Below are 22,500 nucleotides of genomic sequence, written 5' to 3'. Positions count from 1 at the left end.
ATTCGGCAAAGGCGACCGATAGAATAAGTACCAGGCTTTGAATAAAAGAAAAGTACTGGGGTCGATTCGATTCATTCGAACTAAAAATTCTTCGAGGCGATACTCCTCCAGCATGGCCGCAACCTGAAACAAGCAAAAGATAAAAAATAATGATGAGATTTGAAAATCTTGTCTTCAAGCTTGTTTTCAGTAAGAAAATGTAAGGAACCAGTCAATACTCATGAGAAGATTTGAAGTTAGCTTGACTTCAGTTGTATAGAGCACTTGTTTCTTACAGATATTAGTTGTTCCTGTGCCTGATATTGTATTGTGTAAGCCAAAGGAGTTTCTGTGATGTAGGTCTGTCTACTGGAAATAACATTTGAAATCCTTCTAATCAACTTTATACCAGGCACAGTGGAGGCGCAATGGCCCAATGGTTAGGGCAGCGGACTCGCGGTCATAGGATCGCGGTTTCGATTCCCAGACCGGGCGTTGTGAGTGTTTATTGAGCGAAAACACCTAAAGTTCCACGAGGCTCCGGCAGGGGATGCTGGCGAACCCTGCTGTACTCTTTCACCACAACTTTCTCTCACTCTTACTTCCTGTTTCTGTTGTGCCTGTAATTCAAAGGGTCAGCCTTGTCACACTGTCTCACGCTGAATATCCCCGAGAACTACATTAAGGGTACGCGTGTCTGTGGAATGCTCAGCCACTTGCACGTTAATTTCACGAGCAGGCTGTTCCGTTGATCGGATCAAGTGGAACCCTCGACGTCGTAAGCGACGGAGTGCCAACAACAATACCAGGCAGAAGGCACAGGAAAATGTCGTTCGAGATATACCAAGAGGTGGGATAATCAAGGATGGAATGCTTCTCTTCACAGGTTTGTTCAATGAGGATTGACCTGGAGCAAAACAACAACAACGACAACCACGACAACCACCACCACCACATACCATCAGCACCATCACCCACCACTGCCACCACCACCACCACCACCACCATCACAACAGCAACAACAACAATTGCGAACTATTTACACTTCGATATCCAGGTTGATTTGAGAGTTAAATGTATTGGCTCTAATTTATATAAAACAATTATTAATATCAACAAAATAATCGTTTAATTTTATGACAAACCAACCACGCCTCTCCTACCTTCTTGTGTCTGTTAACATGTACAAGATGTAGCCTTTTTGAACTGAAATATTTTGTTTATTTATATTCTTACGATTGCTTGGCTTCGTCATTTCTTTATTATTTATTTTATCGTCTTAGAAAAACTTTCGATTTTGATCAACAGCTGTGTATTTATCTTAGCTCTGCTTTGCCTGGTCTTATTTTTGTTCACATATGTTCTTACAATCACATAATAATCACGTGAGTCATTTGTATCGAGAAATAATTTGCTTGATCCATCAAGCCTCTGAGTCAAACTTAGCACGGACTTATGAACTAAGTCATGACGAAATTCTTTGTGATTTTCTTTTAGAATATCTACAAAGTTTCTGAATAATAAAAAAAATATCCTTTAATTTTCATCGACCAATCGACACACTCCAGTAACATCATTCTTCCTGAATTTTATTTAGTCATGAAATAGATTCAGCATAAAAATAACTTTACATGAATTTAACTCGGTGGTTTGAATAAAGTAAGCACCGGATTTTCAGAATGAAAGATTGGTAGATTAAACTAAAATAAATAATTTCATCAAGAAGGCTGCGCAAACGCTCCAAAATTATGATAATACTGATCATAGAAGACATAAATCAATCAACAGGAGCCTATCATACAGTTTCGTCATTTACCTAAGATGTAATGTTCAAGGTTATTTGCATGAAATCCAACAACAAGATATGGTCACTAGCTGTCACAAGAGCATATATATATGTGTATATATATATATATATATATATATATATATATATATATATATATATATATACATTTCGGTCAGCATTCATCACTCCACTCTCACCACCTCCATCCACTACAAACACACAGACTCACACTCATACCTCAACTTCTCCTCCCACCCTAAACACACCAAGCTTTTCATCCCCTATTCCCAATTCCTCCGTCTTCGCAGGCTCTGTAGTGACGGCCGTGACTTTGAGACTCAGTCTCAACTCATGGCTCGCCACTTCATCCTACGTGGATATCCCCTCACCACTATCCACACTGCCCTTGCCAGAGCACGTTCCGTAAACCGTGCATCTGCTCTCTCCCCCCGAACCCACCCCGCCGTCTCCCGCCTCCCATTTCCCCTCACCTACTACCCCACCACCCGCCAACGCACCATTCTCCGAGCCTTCCGGCAACTCCAGTCCGACCCCTCCAATTCGCACATCTTCCCTAACCGACCCCTCCCCTCCTCCAAACGAGTCCACAACCTACGAGACCTCTTAGTCCACAGCTTCTTCCTTAACCCAACCTCCCAACCTGGCTCGTTCCCCTACTCCCGCCCACGCTATCGCACTTGCCCTTACCTCTCCAACACTACCCTCCTCACCGGCACCCATCATCGACCCTATCGCATCACCGACTCCTTCACCTGCACTTCTTCCAATATCATCTACTGCATCTCCTGCTCTCTCTGCCCTTCTCTATACATCGGGCAAACGGGACGCCGATTGGCTGACCGGTTCGCGGAACACCTCGAGACATCCGACTAGGCAATGACACTTCGGTCTCGCGCCACTTCCGTTCTACCGGTCACTCTTTGCGACACCTGTCTGTGTTCGGATTGTCTTTGCACAGGGGACATCCGGACTCCCGTTTGCGCCGGGAACAGGGATTAATCTTCTCTCTTCTTTGCTCCACATGGGCTCAACTCTCCTCCCCTCTTCATCTAACCTCCTTCTCTCGCCTCTCTCCCCCTTACACCTACTTCCTCCCATCCACCTCTCCTCTCTTGCTCCGACTCCTACTTCTTCTCTTCACTCCCACTCTCCTTCTCTCTCCTCTTCACTCCTACTCTCCTTCTCTCTCCTCTTCACTCCTACTCACCATCTCTTTCCTCCTTCATTGTCACTCCTCCCTCGTAAACCCACCCCCACCCCTACACATTCCAACCCCACCTTCCCTATCCTTCCCACCCCATCCCTTACACCCACTCCCACATACCCCACCTCTACCCCACCCTCAGCCTAACCCATATACCACCCCTGCTTTCCCCACTCTCACCCTCCCCCACATCCAAACACCGTCACACCACACATCACTACAGCACCATACCACACAACACATCACATCACAACACACATCCACGCACACACCAGCACTGACCACTTCCCAGCCCCGCATTTTTACACCTACACATACAAACACACGCACGTCAAGATCACCAGCCCTCTTACACACGCACATACAAACTCTCTTATACGGACGCACGCGCACCTTCGTTTTGGGATAACCACTACTTTATTATATCCCCTTCTCCCTAGCTCTACTGTGCGACCCTTCTGTGGAAGAGCGTAGGCTCGAAACGTTAAAGACTTTTTACTTCCAGAGCGTTATACTAATACATCTGTTTGTTCTCTACACCACGTGCCTTTGTCTTTTGTTTTTTTGTGAATTCTCGCTTATATATATATATATATATATATATATAAGGGAGAATTGTATATGTATATATATATATATATATATATATATATATATATATATATATATATATGTATATATATATATATATATATATATATATATATATATGTATATATATATATATATATATATATATATATATATATATATATATATATATATATATATATATATATATAAGGGAGAATTGTATATGTATGTATATATATATATATATATATATATATATATATATATAAGGGAGAATTGTATATGTATATATATATATATATATATATATATATATATATATATACATACATACATACATACATACATACATACATGCATGCATACATATGTATATACACACGCGTGAGTGTGAGCATGCGAGTATACGCAGATATGCGTGTACGCGAGTATGTATGTGATAAATGTGCATGCATATTTATTTGTATATGTTTGTGCATGTGTGGACAACATCATTAAATCGATGTAGTAAATAATGCTGGAAAGAAATATAAATAACCCAAATTTGCTTTTTGCGACAATAAAAAGTCGAGCACCAGAACTACCAGGCATTAAGATATTGTATAATGCACGCTGTTATATGAAACTGAAATCTGAGGCAAATAAAACTTTTGCTGCAGTAGTGTTTAAGCAAAATCTAATATAGGGCAAGTGTACAACTATTTAAAGTTGTCAAAATCAGTCAGTTGAAATAGGAAGCGTACGTACCATAGGAAACGAAAAGAATATGGGAACATTAAGCACAAATTGGAGTAGGTTTTGATCGTTCTTATTAAAGTTGTTTGGCTCCACTTCAGTCCTAATTGAATAAATCTGGTATCAAAGTCATGACCATCCTGCTTTTCATATCTTGGAATACGTTGTGTAAAGTTTTTTTTTTTTCCTTTTTTTAAGACAGTAGAATGTGATGAAATAATTGTTAATTTTTATGACATGTACAGCCTTGTACCAAAAATTTTAAATCAATATTTATAACAAGTCGAATCGTAGATTATGGAGGAGGGTGGCAGGAACGAAATGCACTGAAAAGATCGAATCCGTGAAAAAAAACTATACTAATATGTTTCAAATGCAGATTTGTCCTACGGTAACACGTTTCAAAGTTTAGTTACCCTATTTTCACACTCTCTAGCAACAGTTTACCGGACTATGGTCTTCACCGCAACTGTCACATTGTGTGTGTGTGTGCTCGCACATGCATGCACACACACACACACACACACACACACACACACACACACACACACACACACATACACACACACACACACACACACACACACACACAAGGTGAGCGACATTTTATCAGCCCACAACCTGCCCCTTTTATATCTGTCTCTAATAAATAAATATATATCTTCTTTCTAGAATTCCTCATTAACTCCACCATCACTAACTTGATTCTTAATTGTTTGAGCTTGCATCATGATGCAGTTCCTAGCCGTAAATATTAAGTCACGTCAAGGTAGTCGAAGCTTGTTTATATTTTTGTAATATTTATGCCAGACTAGTTGATCTAGTCACAATGGCACAATGGACACGGCAATAGCAACTACCATATACAACACACCATTTCTTATGTTACTCTTATGTTACCCTAGGTGTCTTTTAGTTTTGTATTTTACATTATGGATTCAAGAGAGTAATAATCAAACGGAAAAGTATGGCGGGGGTCAGCCTCTGAACAAGAAAGTGAAACTTTTTTTTAATAGAAGCTGGTGTTTCAAAGATAAAAGTGTCCTAAAGAAAAATACACTTCATATTCTTTGAAATATAAGGTGCAAATACTAAATATTCATCTGCTGGTGCAAGAAAGTATATGAGAATTGAAATAGATTCGAATCTTAATGAGTCAATGACAAAGCGGATTTTCCACCAACGATCCTGTGATAGCAACGTCGGTGATGGAGAAATGAAAAGTGCTGCTCTCTGGGCTATTTAGGCACACAGGCATCGAGAATTTCGCAACTTATGATGGCTTATTACGAGGGGTTAGAAACTTAAATGGAATCGGTCATAAAATACATAATAAAAATATGGTGAGGTTAGCTGTGTACCAACAGAGGAAGTCATACTATTCAAGTTGTTAAATGACGTGATTAATTGTAAAGGGCTCTTAATTCCCTATTTTAAGAATGATCGTAAATTAAGTACGGAGCGTTTTTCCACACTGTGCTGAGCGAACGTACTCAGTATGCGGTATTGAAAGTTTGTGATGGTGGAAAGTCAAGTACGCTCATGAATTTTGAAAGACATAATACATCAACGGATCTATTTCAAAACGGGGGCACTAGTTTTCATTTATGTTTTATGTAGTGTTTTTGGTACCGAAAGACTTTCAAACTTCGTATACTTATCTATTTTGTATTATAGAACAGAAAAATTTTTTTGTATTCGAATTTATTTCATGTAAAAAATTGTCTTATTTCGATAATTTCTACTAATCACTGACGTCTATTCAGTTGAAAACAGTTAGCGCTGTAACGGTGTATATCGTATTAATCCCCTAACCCTAACCCTAACCCTAACTAGGCTGTTAACCCTAACCCTAACCCTAACTCTAGAATCCGAACTCTAAAATTGTTACACACATAGATACGCACAGCGTAATTTATTATATAAACAATATATGCGTATAAATTACGATTAAACCGGATGAAATATGTCACAGGGAATAACATTTTTATGACCGCACAGCAGTAACTCTATTCAGCTGAATAGACGTCAGTGATTGGTTGAAATTACAGAAATACGACAACTTTAACATGGAATAACTTGCGATGTACATTTTTTTGTTAAGAAGACTAAGAGTAAAAGATGTTTTATATGACACATTCTACCAGTGTCCCAAGTTTCAAAGTGTTTCGTTAAGAAAATACTGGTGCCCCGTTTTGAAATAGATCCACATCAACTACCAGCGTACTATTACTATTCTAAGAAATTGTAGTCAGCACATAGTTTTTCATACATTTCATTCCCGCAGACTATAAATAGCAAGCTGTTCTAAATCTTTCTACGCATGAGGTGAAGGTACTATTAATTTTAAACAATGCACATGCTCATCCAACTAAACACCAACTTGTTAGTATTGACGATAAAATAAGGTATGGTTTTACCATCTTGTATTATCTACGATCCTGCCCAATGTATCAAGATATAATTGTAGTTTGCAAGAAATTATACCAACGAAACTATTTAAGTTTTCGTGGTGATAGAAGAGAACGCTTTTAGAAAAGACAACGAAGACTAAGCATTCACGAGAAGGCCAAGAACTACAAACTCACGTCTGTAACATTCAGCATTGCAGATTTATGAAAGCTATAGAAGTTTACCCCTCCAAGTAATGCTTGGAAAACCTTCTGCATGATGCGGGGACAGATCAGAAGACAAGTGAAACAGGTAGCACAAAAGACGTTGTCAGAATCTGGCTAGAGGACACAGAGGGGGACACTAGATAGTGAGGAGAGTAAACAGAAGAAGCAATAGCGGCGACAGAAGATAGTAAGGCCGGTGAAGGCGACGAGCCACGATTGCTCAAAAACTTAAACTTTCTGTTGTACAAGAAACATTTGATGATGTAATTTCGTACATTGACTTTCTTTAAAGGAACTCATTATCTAGACGCAGTAACAAACAGCAAGTTCAAGAACTGAACCTCGCTTCATTCTTCAAACCAATTCTTCCCACAGTTTGTTAAGCCTTCTAATGATACTAATGACCGATTTGCTTTTGACATAGTTTCTCCTCAAACACTTCAGATGTCTTCGAGTGGATGATAACTCCACGAGGGTCATCATAGCTCTAATTTAGGCACAAGGGCAGCAATTTTTAAGGGCAGTGGGACTAGAAAATACCACTAATCCCAGTATAATGCCGATAAATTTTTCTATTGACTTCAAAAGAATGAAAGTGACTTCGGCGAGATTTGAGCTCAGAACGCATAAACCAGTAACAAATTCTGCAAAGCATTTTTCCAACGCTTCAACAAATCTGCCAGTTCGTCGCCTTCACTCTACTCACAACGACAAAGTATTACCTGTATCCCCTCTAATATATCAAGCTTCTATCTTCTACCGTAGGTGAGTAAAATCAACTCTTTACGGTACTAAATTTTTGATTCTTACTTGCTATAATTTTATAAAATGGATATTTACACATTTTGTGTAATTATATGATGTTTACAGTATTTTTTGTAACTTTATTGATGTTTATTACGTTCAGTATACAGTGTTTATATCCTAAATATAAATGCCCACAATATTAACCCTACTTCATCGGTTAACTCGGACAGTTAATTGGAATAGATGTCCACCCTAATTATTCATACAATCCAACGATAGCTCACTGTGTTTGTGCAGCGCCGGCAATAGGAAGGGTGGGGCCAAAATAGAGAATCGTCAGTGGTGCCCTCTACAAAAGCTGAAGATTGTTGTTTTATGCTTCCTGTAGTATGCCAGTCCCATCCAAAACGCGTTGAGGTCTTGAGGCTCCACCAATATGCACAATGATATACTAAACATTCATCATAGTGATCTCCGCTCGAGTGTCTGTACTGGGTACGTTTTGGCATGGGGCCCAATTTGAACATATCTGTCTAATTGGCTTAAAACCGGCGCGCGGGAGTGCGTGCGTGCATGCGCGTGTGTAGGCGCAATGGCTCAGTGGTTAGGGCAGCGGACACGCGGTCATAGGATCGCGGTTTCGATTCCCAGACCGGGCGTTATGAGTGTTTATTGAGCGAAAACACCTAAAGCTCCACGAGGCTCCGGCAGGGGATGGTGGCGAACCCTGCTTTACTCTTCCACCACAACTTTCTCTCACTCTTGCTTCCTGTTTCTGTTGTACCTGTATTTCAATGGGTCAGCCTTGTCACACTGTGTCATGCTGAATATCCCCGAGAACTACGTTAAGGGTATACGTGTCTGTGGAATGCTCAGCCACTTGTACGTTAATTTCACGAGCAGGCTGTTCCGTTGATCGGATCAACTGGAACCCTCGACGTTGTAAGCGACGGAGTGCCAACAATAGAATTAACTGAGCACAGCACTGAATTTTCCGTGATTTTTTTATATGTATCTCTTCATTCTGAGTTCCAGAGACTTTGATGTAGTCGCCTATTCTCTTGCACAAAATATGTAAAACATGAAGTAATGTGAGACACCATTATTATGATGAAATTAGTACTTTCCTATTTGAAATAAATTTGACAGTTGTTGAATGAAGGCAATCAAGTGACACTGTTAACGTCCCACACACACACACACACCAGATGGCAGCATATAATGGACAATAATTCTCTATTTATGCTCTTAGCAAGTTTAGTAAAGCTTATTGTATTTTTTTTTAAATTTGTATTTTAGCACAGGGAATCAAGTTTAGACAAGAAAAGAATAGGATGTCGTATAAAATTGGCCAACAATACGTTTGAACAATTCATAGATAGGAATATGTGTGCGTCTTCTTCCGTTGCTGAATAGACTTATATTGAAGTCAGAGTAATAAAACATAAAGCTTTGTGAAGGAGTGGGGGATGAATTATACACGTGACAGACCACATACCCCTGGCATATTTGATATTTCAGCGTAGGCAGGGGAATGTTTGGACCGTCGAGTCAAAAAGCAAATTTTCAATCTTGTGACACCTGGCAGAAAAAAAAAAATTAAAAATAGAAAAAAAGAATTGAACACTTTCGGTGAGATGCTTTCAAGCTCATTTTCCCTTGTGCCCCCCACCCCACTACCGTAGTTTTTAAAATTAGACGTGTCTTTAAGATAAAACTTTAAAACTGCCATCAAAGCATGCGTCTATGTTGACTCGTGTTTCAGAATAAAATGTTCGTGTAGGTAAGAGATGAATCTACCGGTTTCGCAATCCAGCCAGAAAACCTCTACGCTGTCATTAGGCGTACTAGAAATAACATCCATATTCTCCCTCGAATCACACTAACATCTTAAATAGGACATATATCTAGAACTACATCATGTCTTTTCCACGTTGTCTTCATAAAGGAGGGGATGCTACAGCTATAGTGACTTTGCTCAGAGGTCTGCTTGATCATGACTGTTGTTGGCACTCCGTCGCTTACGACGTCGAAGGTTCCAGTTGATCCGATCAACGGAACAGCCTGCTCGTGAAATTAACGTGCAAGTGGCTGAGCATTCCACAGACACGTGTACCCATAACGTAGTTCTCGGGGTTATTCAGCGTGACACAATGAGACAAGGCTGACCCTTTGAATTACAGGCACAACAGAAACAGAAAGTAAGAGTGAGAGAAAGTTGTGGTGAAAGAGTACAGTAGGGTTCGCTACCATCCCCTGCCGAAGCCTCGTGGATCTTTAGGTGTTTTCGCTCAATAAACACTCACAACGCCCGGTCTGGGAATCGAAACCGCGATCCTATGACCGCGAGTCCGCTGCCCTAACCACTGGGCCATTGCACCTCCACTTGATCATGACTAACTTGGGGCTAAGCATCAGCAATAACTACTGGCTCATAAACAGTTTGTTCATATTTCAGTGCAAATGTCTCGTCTAGACAAATGTCTTACATCAAGTGATTTGTCTCTTACCCACTTAACTACATAACACACAAGAATTTTGGGATTTTTTCCTTTTCATGGGCAGCTCAATTAATTAATTTCCTTTAACTAAACACTTTGAAACTTCGTATACTGGTAGAATGTGTCATATAGAACATCGTTTACTCTTAGCATTGTTGAGAAAAGTTTCTATTTACGAAGATATTTCGTGTTAAAGTTGTCTTATTTCGGTAATTTCAACCAATCAATGACGTGTATTCAGCTGAATAAAATTACTGCTGTTGTTTGTCAACAACAACTATCGGCGGGGTATATTTCGTTTGTCACCGTTATGACATCGTTCGTGCGCTTGTACTGGTTTTAGGGTTGCGGTTAGGGTTACGGAAAAAAGTGAAAAATGAAGAAATTGGAGGGGGAGGGGCAAACATTTTCAAAATTCTGATTTTTGCAATTTTCCGGGTTTTTGGCAAAAAAAAATTTTTTGCTTAATCGTCTCTTCAGTTACGTTGTTTCTAAAGGAAACAAATGCTCTCTCTCTCTCTCTCTCTACTATCATACACAGTTCATATCCTCCTACGGTTATTTGTACACTATCCAACACTTGGCGTAAACTAGTATTGCGTTTGTAAACACTCTTAGTCGTGCGGCAATGACGGTTTCAGATGAAACTAAAGTTAATGAGAGCACACGAACAGGAACTACTCAATAATGACTTTGAGACGTCTTAAACTACGTCTATCCTCAGTGTTTGCTAATCACATGCTATCTCAATGTTGCTTTGACAGTTCCATGTTTGATGCAATATGTTACACCTTCCTCCATTATAAGCTTTTAAACATCCTTAGTGAGCGAACAATTTCGTTGACCCGCTCCATCTAACATCCCACTCAGTCATTCTGTACACTGTCTAATAATTGATACGATTAAATGATCAATTGAGTGATTGATTATTTGCTTGATTGTTTGTTTACTATTTTATTAAGATTATCAGAGTAGCTGTAATGTTATACAACTTCATAGAAGCTATTGAATTATTAGCTTTTTGTCATAAACAACTCTTAATGACTGCTAAAGAATTTTTTCACTCTTTTGCAGGTTGGGTCATGGGGCTACGGTTATGCTGGGGCACTGATTTCTAGAATATGTTGATTACATTGACTCCAGTATCTATTTTATCGAATATGAAGAGATGAAAGATGTGAACCTAAGGCTAAGTAAAAACAAAAGTATATTAAAGTAGGTTCTCCACTGTCTTTTCCAAACCTAACGGAGATTAACTTAAACTTGTGTAACGAAGTTATTTGTTACTTAAGATTCAAAACTGCTTATAGCAGTAGCCCGCGTCTAGTCAATAATACATATTTCACTTAGGTGAACAGGGCTAACAAGGTTAACGTTTTGGCGTGGGAGACTCCAAACAGATGGCGATCAGATACGAAGTCTGGATGTAATCGACTCAACTGTTAGTAGCATAGAGAGGTCATTGCACTCATTTCATTCACGATCAAATTGTGCCGCACGCAATTCAAAACATTTATGAGTAATTAGAAAATGTATTTAAAAAACATGAGAAATATATATTTAAATGCTAACAAAACACTAAGCCTACTCTAACATAGTTATCTTTAGTGTAAAATGTGACCTATGCAAATAGGTCTTGACCTAGAACAGCGGTAATTCTGACTCTAAAATTGGAAATTACTCGCGGAACTATCGCAATTAACTTATTCATACATATTGTATATTCTCAGCAAGGAAAGTGCTACTAATAATTTCTCCATTTATCTATTCTCTATACACTTCGTGAAAATAATGTAAACTGAATGTTTTGAGAGGAGAGTTAGAAGATCCAGTTACCTCTTGAGCGGAAGAGATCGTGTGATTTACGTTAAAAACATTGCAGTAATACAAATATTTAAACTGTAGAAGTGTATTTCAAAATGCTTCATTTCAAAAATATGACCGCTAACTACCTTATAGTTACCTCGAATAGTTGGTATCAAAATGTCAAACCATTGTCCTAAAAGGTGCAAGAAAATATCTTACACAGATTTTGTTATATAAATAAAATATCACTTAGTCCTACAGGCATAAATGATGAAAGCAAAACAAGAGGAACTCTCTCCTTCATATTACCCAATACATATGTATATATTGCATAATTAGATTTCACTGAAAAAGAATTACGATAGAAATTCTATTCAAATTGTTTAACACAAACAGTGTAGAAATTTGTTAGAAAAATCGAAAAAATTAAATAACTCGAACACGTTATTTGCTTTTAACAATTTCATCAATAAAAAAATATATCAAATTTATTACCACGTCAAGTGTGCCAATCTAGCAATTGCTAACATATATAGTCATGGTATGATTCTTTAGATCAGTATAGGCCTGTGGCTCTGTTCCAGTTTGGTTCTACAACAGATTATTTGCAAAGCAATTTAGCCTTGACTTTGGAAGTAGCTATAGAAGTGTATTATCATTATTAGAATTATTATTATTATTTACATCTTTGGCATGAATTAGGAAAAATTTTCGAATTCTTTGGATAGGAAAAAAAAAATCAGACAAGAATGAACATTTTGGTAGCTGCAATAAGTTCTAATGTAGCAAGAATCATCATTTAACGCTTTCCAGCTAATGGACTGTGATAAACGTTTGAATATCTAAACAGTACTAGATATTATCCATACATACACTGAACACAAAATTTTATAATCGATATTATCTTTTATCAGACTTTCAAAATACCTTCCAAATGTAGTTAGAAATATTCAATGTTTTAGAAGTTATTTTTGGTTCTATATATATTCCCTCGGAAAGATTTTTTTTTTTTAAATGAAAGCGTTTTCTACTCTCGAAATTAGTTCAATCTTTGCATGTCCACATTTGTGTGTGTATGTAACATTTGCTCCCAGTGTACTTTCAGTGTTACAAAAATGGATTATTCTTTTGTTATGAATGTGAAGAATGTTTCTAGAGAGACCATTTTCACCTCCCCACCATCATATATCTTGCAGAAGAGTTACGATTTCAAATTTTGTTGATTTGTTTCGAGCTATCCCCTTTTCTAATCATCTTACCTATCGATGTACCAGTTTTAATAATTTATTGCTCGTCATGTAAAACAAATAATTTAAAATGCTTAAAAAGCATTGATGTAAACAATTTTAAGATATAACATTTATGTAAAAAAAATTCAAAATTGCTTCGTTTAAACACTAAACTAATTCAATTTTTACCCTTATTTTCAATTCTGTACGATTAGATTAATATCAGTGTAACTGATACTAATGATCTCATTAACATCAGTGCAATTTGAAAATATTCTATTCAGCAAGATGTCCAGCATGTAAGGGATATTATGACATGTTACTCACAATATTTTTTTTTCATTTCCAGTTAAATCTACCCATTTTTATTTATTTATAACTTATGAGAAACAAATTCTTTAATTTGTGTAGCTTGAGTCGTTGAATCGATAAAGCAATGAACAAAATTCCTTATAATACCTCGTAGACTTGTCTTCCGAGGCAAATAAAATAAGTACCAGTGAAGTTCTTGAGTAGATTTAATCGATTCTATTCGCACTGTAGATTCGTTTGACCATGTACTAATGTTAGATATCAACGTTAATTCATATCAACTGTTATTTTAAAGTTGTTTGGAATGTGGGAAACTGAAAGCCCCAATGATAGTTTTAAATCTAAAGGAATTAACTGTTCCTCAGAAGAAAAAACACTTGCTCCCGTTGCCTGACTCTTTCACTCTCTTACATCTGTTTGGGTTGCTTGTATGTGTGGAAATAATTATCGTGTTTTTTTTTTCTTCTTTTTAATGCTCTCTACATTAAAATAGTTATATACACATAGACAGACAGACACACACACACACACTGGGGCATTAAATTCCCGTCAGAATTACCTACGGTTAATAACACACTTTTGATAAAAATACATTTTAATATTATAATAGTAGAAAGATACTAAATAGAATAAAGCCAGTAAAGACGGAAATACCTCAAATTCTTTTCATTTATAATTAAACTATATGCTTATAAAGTACACTCGAGGATGTAGTTCTATTCACTTATTAAACAAATGGAATAAAATATGTGATGTTAAACTAAAATGTCACTGATTTCAGCACTGAAAGCAACATCAATGACCTTGATCCGACAATTTTACAAGACTGGATTCTGTTCCTCCTTAAAAACTATTTTCACTTCAATTAACCATTTCTCCTAGATGGACCTACGTGTAAATGGTTTAAGGCACTTGAACTTTTTCTCTCGAGGAATACTCGAGATCAGAGACCTGTAGAAGGTAATGTAGATAATTTTAAGGCAATAAACACTTCATCTAATGTATTCTACTAGTTTATATGCACTAGTCTGAATTGGTAAAATTCATTTCTCAAATAGCATTTCAGTCATTTAATTAGATTTCACAGCCATTTTTCTTTCATAAATGTTTCACCGACTCGCATTAATTATGAACTATAGATAGATAACCCTTTCATTTTACTATTGTAGTATTGTGCGGTAATATCTGTCCACATCTTCAACTGGCTGTCCTTGATGACAAGTGAATATTCAGCAGTACCGAAAACTCATATATACCAAAGAAAACTAGTTATCTACGAATTATTGAGTAGTGTCAGAGAAACAAATTTCAACAATCTAAATTTTACAAACAAACAATAATCAGACCACTTACTGAGTCTTTCTGAGATAGAAATGAAACACATTTGCTAGAATGTATGTATTCCATAAAAGAAATGAGGTGTGGGTGTGTGTTCTAAAGATTACTGAGACAAAAGAATACTGTACTCTGTATTTCATTACATCTAGTCCATTATATGACAGATCCAGGTTCAACAACAATTAGAACCAATAATATGCTGGTTTTCATTCAAATATATACATCCTTTGTAAAAGAACATTATTTTGATTATATGCTTCAAAATAAAACATTGTGAGCAATTGTAAACTGAACTAGATCTTCTCACACTGAATACTTTTGATTAAGTATAATACTTTATAACATCTTCAACGGAATTCGAGTGAGAGAGAGAGAAAAGAGAAAGTGGTGCACGGCATTGCTGAGTGGTTAAGTTTGCTTGTCAACCACTAGGTTCCGGTTGACAAGTGTCATCTGCTATAGGTTCAGGCCACTCAAGAATCCTGAGCAAGATTGACAGACGGAAACTGTAAGAAAGCTTTTCGGGTGGATTAATCCTTTAATTCGAAGATCGAGTCTTTGGGACAAATTGTGCAACACTGATTCTACCCGAGATTTATGTCAAAGTTGCAAATGTATGTGGAATATTCAGCTACAGCGATTCAATAAATTAGTAGTTCTGTTAACAACTGGAACACTTATTCACTGAAATCTATGAGGGATCCACTAAGTATGTAACAAACCCAGTTGCTCAGATATGTGAGAACGTATAAGATTGTTGGTAAAGATTTGCCGAGAATAAACGTACAAATGCAGTATGTCGAAATGTTTGAGATTAAACACATTTTACATTCGTTAATATGTAACAACATACCGCCCCAGCTGTATAAGGTCGTTATATGCAAGGAAAATATGAATGGCCTACATTATGGCTACGTCATTTTCATATATCCTTCCCTTGAAAAGTGACGTCAACGAATACACTGTAGTAGTAAAAAGGAACAAACCAGAATGCATGTAGAAAAGAAACATAGAACTTGTAAGTAGAATGCTAAAACGTTTCCTCTATGTCTGAAGGTTGTAGACAATGGCTAGCATCACTTTCGTTTCACTTGGATTATATAAATCGAAGCAAGCCTAAACCCCTTTCACTTTCATACCCATTAGAGATTTTAACCCAGCAAACTAAGCAATTCGATCTTAAAATTTGCCGTGCTGTCGCCGGTTGCAATAGCAGGCAATTCTGCTTCTGTGATATATGCGCCTAGAAGAGCAGTATTGAGAAAAGATCATGCACCTAGAAATGTTGTGTTATCCGATACCCTATTGATCTTACTTTTTTCTCACACACAGCCGACATACTTTTGATAGATGGAACTTTCTTTTTTCTTCCACAAGAAAGAGGTGGTTGTGATGGAACGTGGTACAGAAATAATAAAGAACAAATATAATTGTAATACCAGGCAACTAATAAGAAATTATAAAACCAAATATACATTAGACTGTGCGGCGAAATTTCTCAGCACCAATTTTGGTTGAAAGGTTAAGTCCTACACTTAACCAACGCCAATTAAGCTTTCATTTAGCATGAAAGGTTTTGTCACTGGCAAGTGGCTGTGCTCATGCTAAAAGCAAGAGGCGATCACAAAATAGAACGTGAGCGCCGCAGACGTAAATTACCAGCAAGTTATGTTAATTTTCTATTATTTGGAGTAGAAGACTCCAGAGTTCAGGCATTTTCCGTTGTTTAGAAACAAAATTATCAAACTTAATACAATCTGAAACATTGTACATGTGTCATAAAAACACAGCATGTTAAATGCATTGATATTCAGCAAAAGAAGAAAGTTTTGAGAAGCGATTGAGAGAAGGCACTACTTTATGTATATATAAAATAATTCAAACCGGAAGTTGTCAAGTGACAGAAATAAACTTCCGATGTGCTAACTTCGCGACCCGATTTTCTTTCCTGACGAGTTGTAGTCAGTTCACTTCCTTTAGATTGCTCGTACTCCTGTGGAAGATGTTTTTCGCTAATGTCCACAAGAAGTTAACGGCATACAACATCAATCCTTCCACCATAAATGGAGCATTGTGACTATTGTTAAAAATCAATCATAAATAGTTTTAGAAGCTTGTAAATGACCTTAACATTTGAATGAGAAGGAAAGAGTATTATGTTTTATGTATTTAAGATTATTTTTTTAAAGTAAATTGGTTAAGCAATGAGTGATACTGCTATGATGTTTGCATAAAGGGTGTTGTGTTTTGTTTAACTGTAGCTCTAATGAGTAATATATTGATAAAGAGGAAATATAGCTAATGTGAAAGTATATCAATTTATAACATGTGCATGTAAACTGGTATATTTATGGGAAAGGAAAAAGAATTAAGTGCTGATATTGGCTTTCATGATCAGAGGGCTTCGTAAAAAAAGGAGGGCTAAAGAACTTAAATCATGAAATTGAATTTTAAAAAATAAAAAGCTTGATATACTTAAGGAAAGTCTAAAACTTAAAAAAAAAACCCTAAACTGTTTCCTTTCACAGGGCCACAGCAAAACTGGCATACAGTGGTAAATTTTTAGATTAGCAAATAGAATCACAACTCTGCAGTGGTTGAAACATTTATGGTGGATTTTAAACTTAATATTACATGATTGTAGTGAGCTGTGTCATTATTTAAAAAAAAAATTGTGGACCAAACATTCATTCTGGTCATGCAATTTACAATTGAAACTCCTCTTTTCCCGTTAATCACTAACACTCCTAACATCCTATCTTTTTCTTTACATATATCTTATAGTTTTGTACCCAATAAATCATTATTTTAAGTTACTACGTCTTCTAATATAGAGTATTTAAAATTTGGAAAAACTTGTTTACTTGGCAGAGACAATAAATCTGGTTAGCTTAGTGTTTTTACTTGGCACAATACTGTATAGTTTTGAACATAAATATTGTTGCATATACTTTATATATCAAGCTAACATTCCCCGTTTACTTACTTATTCAGCGGGGTGGGGGAGTAAATGATTTTTCCTTTTGGTTCAAAACGTTATTTTCACAAATGTCCAGTTGACTAAAGTAATTTAAAACCACTTTTCATAAAACTTACTCTTAATTTCTGGACAACTCTATTTTCACTTTTCATACACAGTATGATATTAAACAATACTGTTGACACAGAAAAGACGACGAAAGTTTTAAGAAAACAATTTGGCACCACATAATAATAATAATAATAATAATAATAATAATAATAATAATAATAATCACATTGTAATTGACAATAATAATTAGCTATAATAATTAAATACTGTTATGACGATGCTTTTTTTCGGTGTACTTTAAGATGTTTGGAAAGGTGGTCCGAACGTGAAAATCGTTTTTCACAAAGTTTGCACTGGTAAGGTTTTATTCCTGAATGAGAACGTTTATGTCTAGCAAGTTCATCTGATCGCGAAAATCGCCATCCACAGCCTGGCCATGTACAATCAAACGGTTTCTCACCTGTGTGACGCCGCAAATGAGCTTTTAGATGTGAACTTTTACTATATACTTTCACACAACCATCAAATGTACAATGATATATCTTCTCCTCGCTTTTTGCATCTTTGTTGTTACAGCCGGTTGTACGATTGGAAACTCCGTTGGAGGCACGAGAAGAGACATTTCCTGTATTATTAACCTTTGATCCACGGTTTTTTGTTGCATTGTTAGTTTTGCTTTGGTTTTTATTAGCATTTGTTATGCCATTTTGTTCATTTTTTTTACAAGAAGTGTTTGAGGTTTTGCTGCCTTTGTTTGTGTTTATATTCGATGAGAGGATTTTAGTCAACGAGTCTGACAAATTATAGTTATTGGTATCAGTGTCATCGAAGTTGAAGATTTTGTGACGTATTGCAGAGTTGAGACGTGAATTAGTTTGCCGCTTATTACGGCTCGTCAAAATAGTGGCATTGTTGATGTTATTGTTGAGTTTATACAATTGTTGTGGAACTTGATAGTAGTGCTGTTCTTGCGGCGAGTGAAACCTTTCTGGCGTGCAACCGTCAAGGGCAGTGTGCATTAGACTCTGCAAGCCAACACCAAGAACTATCAGTTCGTTGTCGGATAAAGAAAATACTTCATCAAAACTATCACAGTTGTCCAGTGAATCATTTCCGTTACTATAGCAACTGCTGCTGGTGCTGCTGTTGCTGCTTGACAAGTCCATGGATAACTCCGAAGTATTAGAGGAAATGTCGGAAAGACTTGAAGAAGAACTTTGGGAACCGTCTGTGTGTCCCACTAAATGTGACGTAACAGGGGATGAACAAGGCGAACACAAGCGTGATTTAATGTTTGTAGGGGAACGTGCGGGGTCGATGGTATCGGCGAGACCTTGTGAAAACAAATACTCCAAGTAGACGTCGTCACCAAGTCCATCGCGGTTCCAACTGCTTAACGGACTGGCACAGCGTAGCTCAGTCAGAGTGCCAACATCATTCTCTTCTTTTGAAGAATTTAACCTCTGTAGTGTGTACTGTTCCCGAGCCAAGCTGGAGCAGAGGGGTATGAATTCTTCCATCATCATACCGCTAGATACCGGTAACAACCACCTGTCCAGTTAGCTAAACAGTATGGCAACACATAAATTTGTTAAATCGATGAAATGCAATATTTTTTTTAATCAAACAATGATAGTAAATTTGTTGTTCCAGTTGTTGATATAATTAATTTGACACTTCTTTTAGTTACTCTCCACAAATGCATCCTGTATACAATATATAACAAACATTCATAATGTTGGTCAGCGGAAATACGTTAATATATTGCTATCGGTGTTTAGTTTGAATTTTCTCATATATATAGGTCTGAGTGTGTAAGAGGGGACAGGCAAAAACAGCAAACTTTAAAGAGAGAAGTGGGTAAGAACTGAAGAACAAAAATTGTTAAATAACATCTACTCAAAATTGGTTTTGTTTTCAAGAAAGCTGATGAAACAACATTCAGATAATAATCTTCATCCTTGTCGTTAACAGGTGTTTTTTTTTTGTTTTTTGTTTTTTCTTTCAATATTAAGAGAAAATGGAATTAAATACTTTCCAACTACTAAACGGCAGCGGCGTTCGCCGCACAGCTGATGTTACAGGAACTGTCGTCACAACTACTACTAGTACCAACACGACGGATGTTATTTTCGTTTTTAGTTGACAAAAATTTAAGAGAGAGAGAGAAAAGCTGTGGGTGTCACATGCAAGAGAGTGAAAAGATGCATGCAAGGGAAGAACAAGTAGTCAAAGTTAGTGTGCGTGTGTGTATGCGACAGAAGGTGAATATAGAGTAAAAGAAAAAAATAAAGGATTGTGTTGTGTTCTAAAAACGTAAAGGTATATATATAAAAAAAAATTAAATGGTAAATAAGAGCTTGTTTAAAGTTTTGAAAATAGTAATTCCTTGTTGGAAGAAGTTCACGAAAAGACCTCGTCAGATTGATGATACTCCAGAAAAGGCTGTGTATAATATTCCAACGTAACAGCAATAAACATATTTCGTAGTAACACAATACGAACGAGTTGGCTTACTTCAATTGTTGTAATAAATAAATAGACAAAAAAAAAAAAGAAAAAGACACGCTGATTTGATTTTTTTTCCTCCCCCACAGCGTTATTTCTTCCACACTTTTGTTTCCATTCAGTATATATTGCAGAAAGTTTTTTTAAGTCAGTTAACGCCACTGGTATCTGTGTGTATTACTTAAAGTCACTGGTTTTCGAAATAGTCACGGATGTGAATATATATGTGTATACATACACACATATATAAATCGTTCGGGTTTTTTTTTCTTTTTTTTTTTGTGTGTGTGTGTGTTGTTGATGACAACGCTTTTATTCTTGTTCCCCCGTTAGAGTGAAAGACTTAGTTTTTCTTATGTCAACGAGTCTGTCTCTCACAAACTTTCACTGACTGCAATACTTTTGTTTTGCTAGAGGAGTAGTCAAGTCAGTGTGTGTGTATGTGTGTCGCGCAACTAGTGGCTGACTTGCTTATTGTTGGTCGTCAGCGCATGGTGTCAAATGAGTAGAGGGGTGGTGGTGGGAAACTTTCACGTGAGTATGTTGACGGCCGGAAAGCTGGGGGTATTTATTCAAGACGATAAGTTAAGTGCCTCAGCAGGAACGCTGATTGGGTAGTGGCACGTAAAGAGACAAGACATGTGACAGCCGCGGCCTGGATGAACCACAGTGTGATTGCCGAGAGTCAACCTTTGAACTTGCAGTTAGGAAGAAAGAATGCAGCGCCGAAATAGAAAGTCAAGCAAAGGTTTTAAATAGTTTTAAGAAGCTGGCCATTTCCAATGTACATTGAAGTAGAAAACGAAATGAAGAGTTTCTATAAACACGCACACATATACACTCACACTAGCCAACATGCATAACAAATAAATTAATATTCATCAATATAGATAACACAATCGTTTAGTGGATATCTACATCATATTTGTGAAGAAATGCACCCACTACCTTTATAAATCAGAATAGACCATTTAAATCGTTTCTTATACACATTTAATAAAAATAATGATAATAATAATAATAGCGAAGTAAAAACGAAAATAGTTTGAATCGACGTTGCTACAGTTGGAACCTCGGCGTTTTTAGTTAAAAAAAAGTCCTCTCTCTTTCTTTATCCTCTCTCCCATCCAAAGAAAAAGGAAAGAAAAGGAAAAGAAAATATAGTGAATAGAAAATGTTTAGAGATAGTATACAACATATACAGCTTAGAAAAGGCGGCGAGCTGGCTGAAGTGTTAGCACATCGGGCGAAATGCATAACGGTATTTCGTCTGAGTTCAAATTCCGCCGAGGTCGACTTTGCCTTTCATCCTTTCGGGGTCAATAAATTATGTATCTAATCGACTGGCTCCCTCCCCGCAAAATTTCGGGCCTTGTGCCTAGAGTAGAAAAGTATATATACAGCTAGAAGGAATTCGCAATATATAGTTATCTCCCTTTATATACCGAGTTCAAATTGCGCTGCTGTTATCTTTACTAGGATTAATCTTCTTTACGCTTTCTAATGAGAGCTTTGTGGTCTTGTACTTTATTAAAAGTCAATGTATTATTATTACATGTTAAATGACCGCTTGACGTACTAAAACTTGCATCCACACCTACCAAAAATTATTCCATACTGTCTTCTAATACAGAAGGATAAACAGGACAGCGCTGGACCTTATTTAAGAAAAAAGGGTGAGAGACACAGCTAGAACCCTTTTGATAATAGGTTTGCTGTATCAGGCCTGCTATAAGGCTAAGCAGCAACTTACAGAAATATCTAAATCAATATCAGTGCAAAGAAGTGATGACATTGGTTTATAAGAGAATGCCAGCTAGTGTGTCGCTGATACTTTTCCCATTCTGAACAAATAAAATGAAATAGATGCAACCAGACCTGCTGAGAACTAAACAACACTAGAAAGAAAATTCAGTACTACTTAAACGTAGTCTACAACAATATCCGTAGTCTACACTGTAGAAAGACCTGATCTGGGTTAAGTTTAGGGTTCAGGGTTAAGGTTTATGACTGCACGCTGAAATGTAATTGGCCCGATAGACCGCACGCTAAAATGGCACCAAAACTCCAGCTAGCTCTTAACAAACAGCATTAGAGATGAGGTTTCAG

At 36.8% G+C, this 22,500-nt stretch overlaps 1 protein-coding gene and 1 long non-coding RNA gene across 2 annotated transcripts in view; one reads left to right on the top strand and one right to left on the bottom strand.

Moving 5' to 3' along the window:
* LOC149136533 (uncharacterized) overlaps positions 1-22,500 on the top strand; it is a 120,441-nt gene that overhangs the window by 4,407 nt on the left and 93,534 nt on the right. The gene's annotated exons all lie outside the window — the stretch shown is intronic.
* Positions 12,421-21,490, bottom strand: LOC106870189 (uncharacterized). Its single transcript, XM_014916194.3, has one exon. It carries the CDS (start codon positions 19,407-19,409, stop codon positions 18,153-18,155), a length of 1,257 nt encoding a protein of 418 aa, XP_014771680.1. The 5' UTR covers positions 19,410-21,490; the 3' UTR covers positions 12,421-18,152.

This window comes from Octopus bimaculoides, chromosome 3, assembly GCF_046866305.1.
Source record: "Octopus bimaculoides isolate indiv1 chromosome 3, ASM4686630v1, whole genome shotgun sequence".
Taxonomy (NCBI): domain Eukaryota; kingdom Metazoa; phylum Mollusca; class Cephalopoda; order Octopoda; family Octopodidae; genus Octopus; species Octopus bimaculoides.
The sequence above is the reverse complement of the archived record's forward strand: the minus strand, read 5'-3'. Positions and strand labels throughout refer to the sequence as shown.

Excerpts from the sequence above, each read along its gene's own strand:
- LOC106870189 (XM_014916194.3), bottom strand. The coding sequence starts at position 19,409 with ATGATGATGGAAGAATTCATACCCCTCTGCTCCAGCTTGGCTCGGGAA.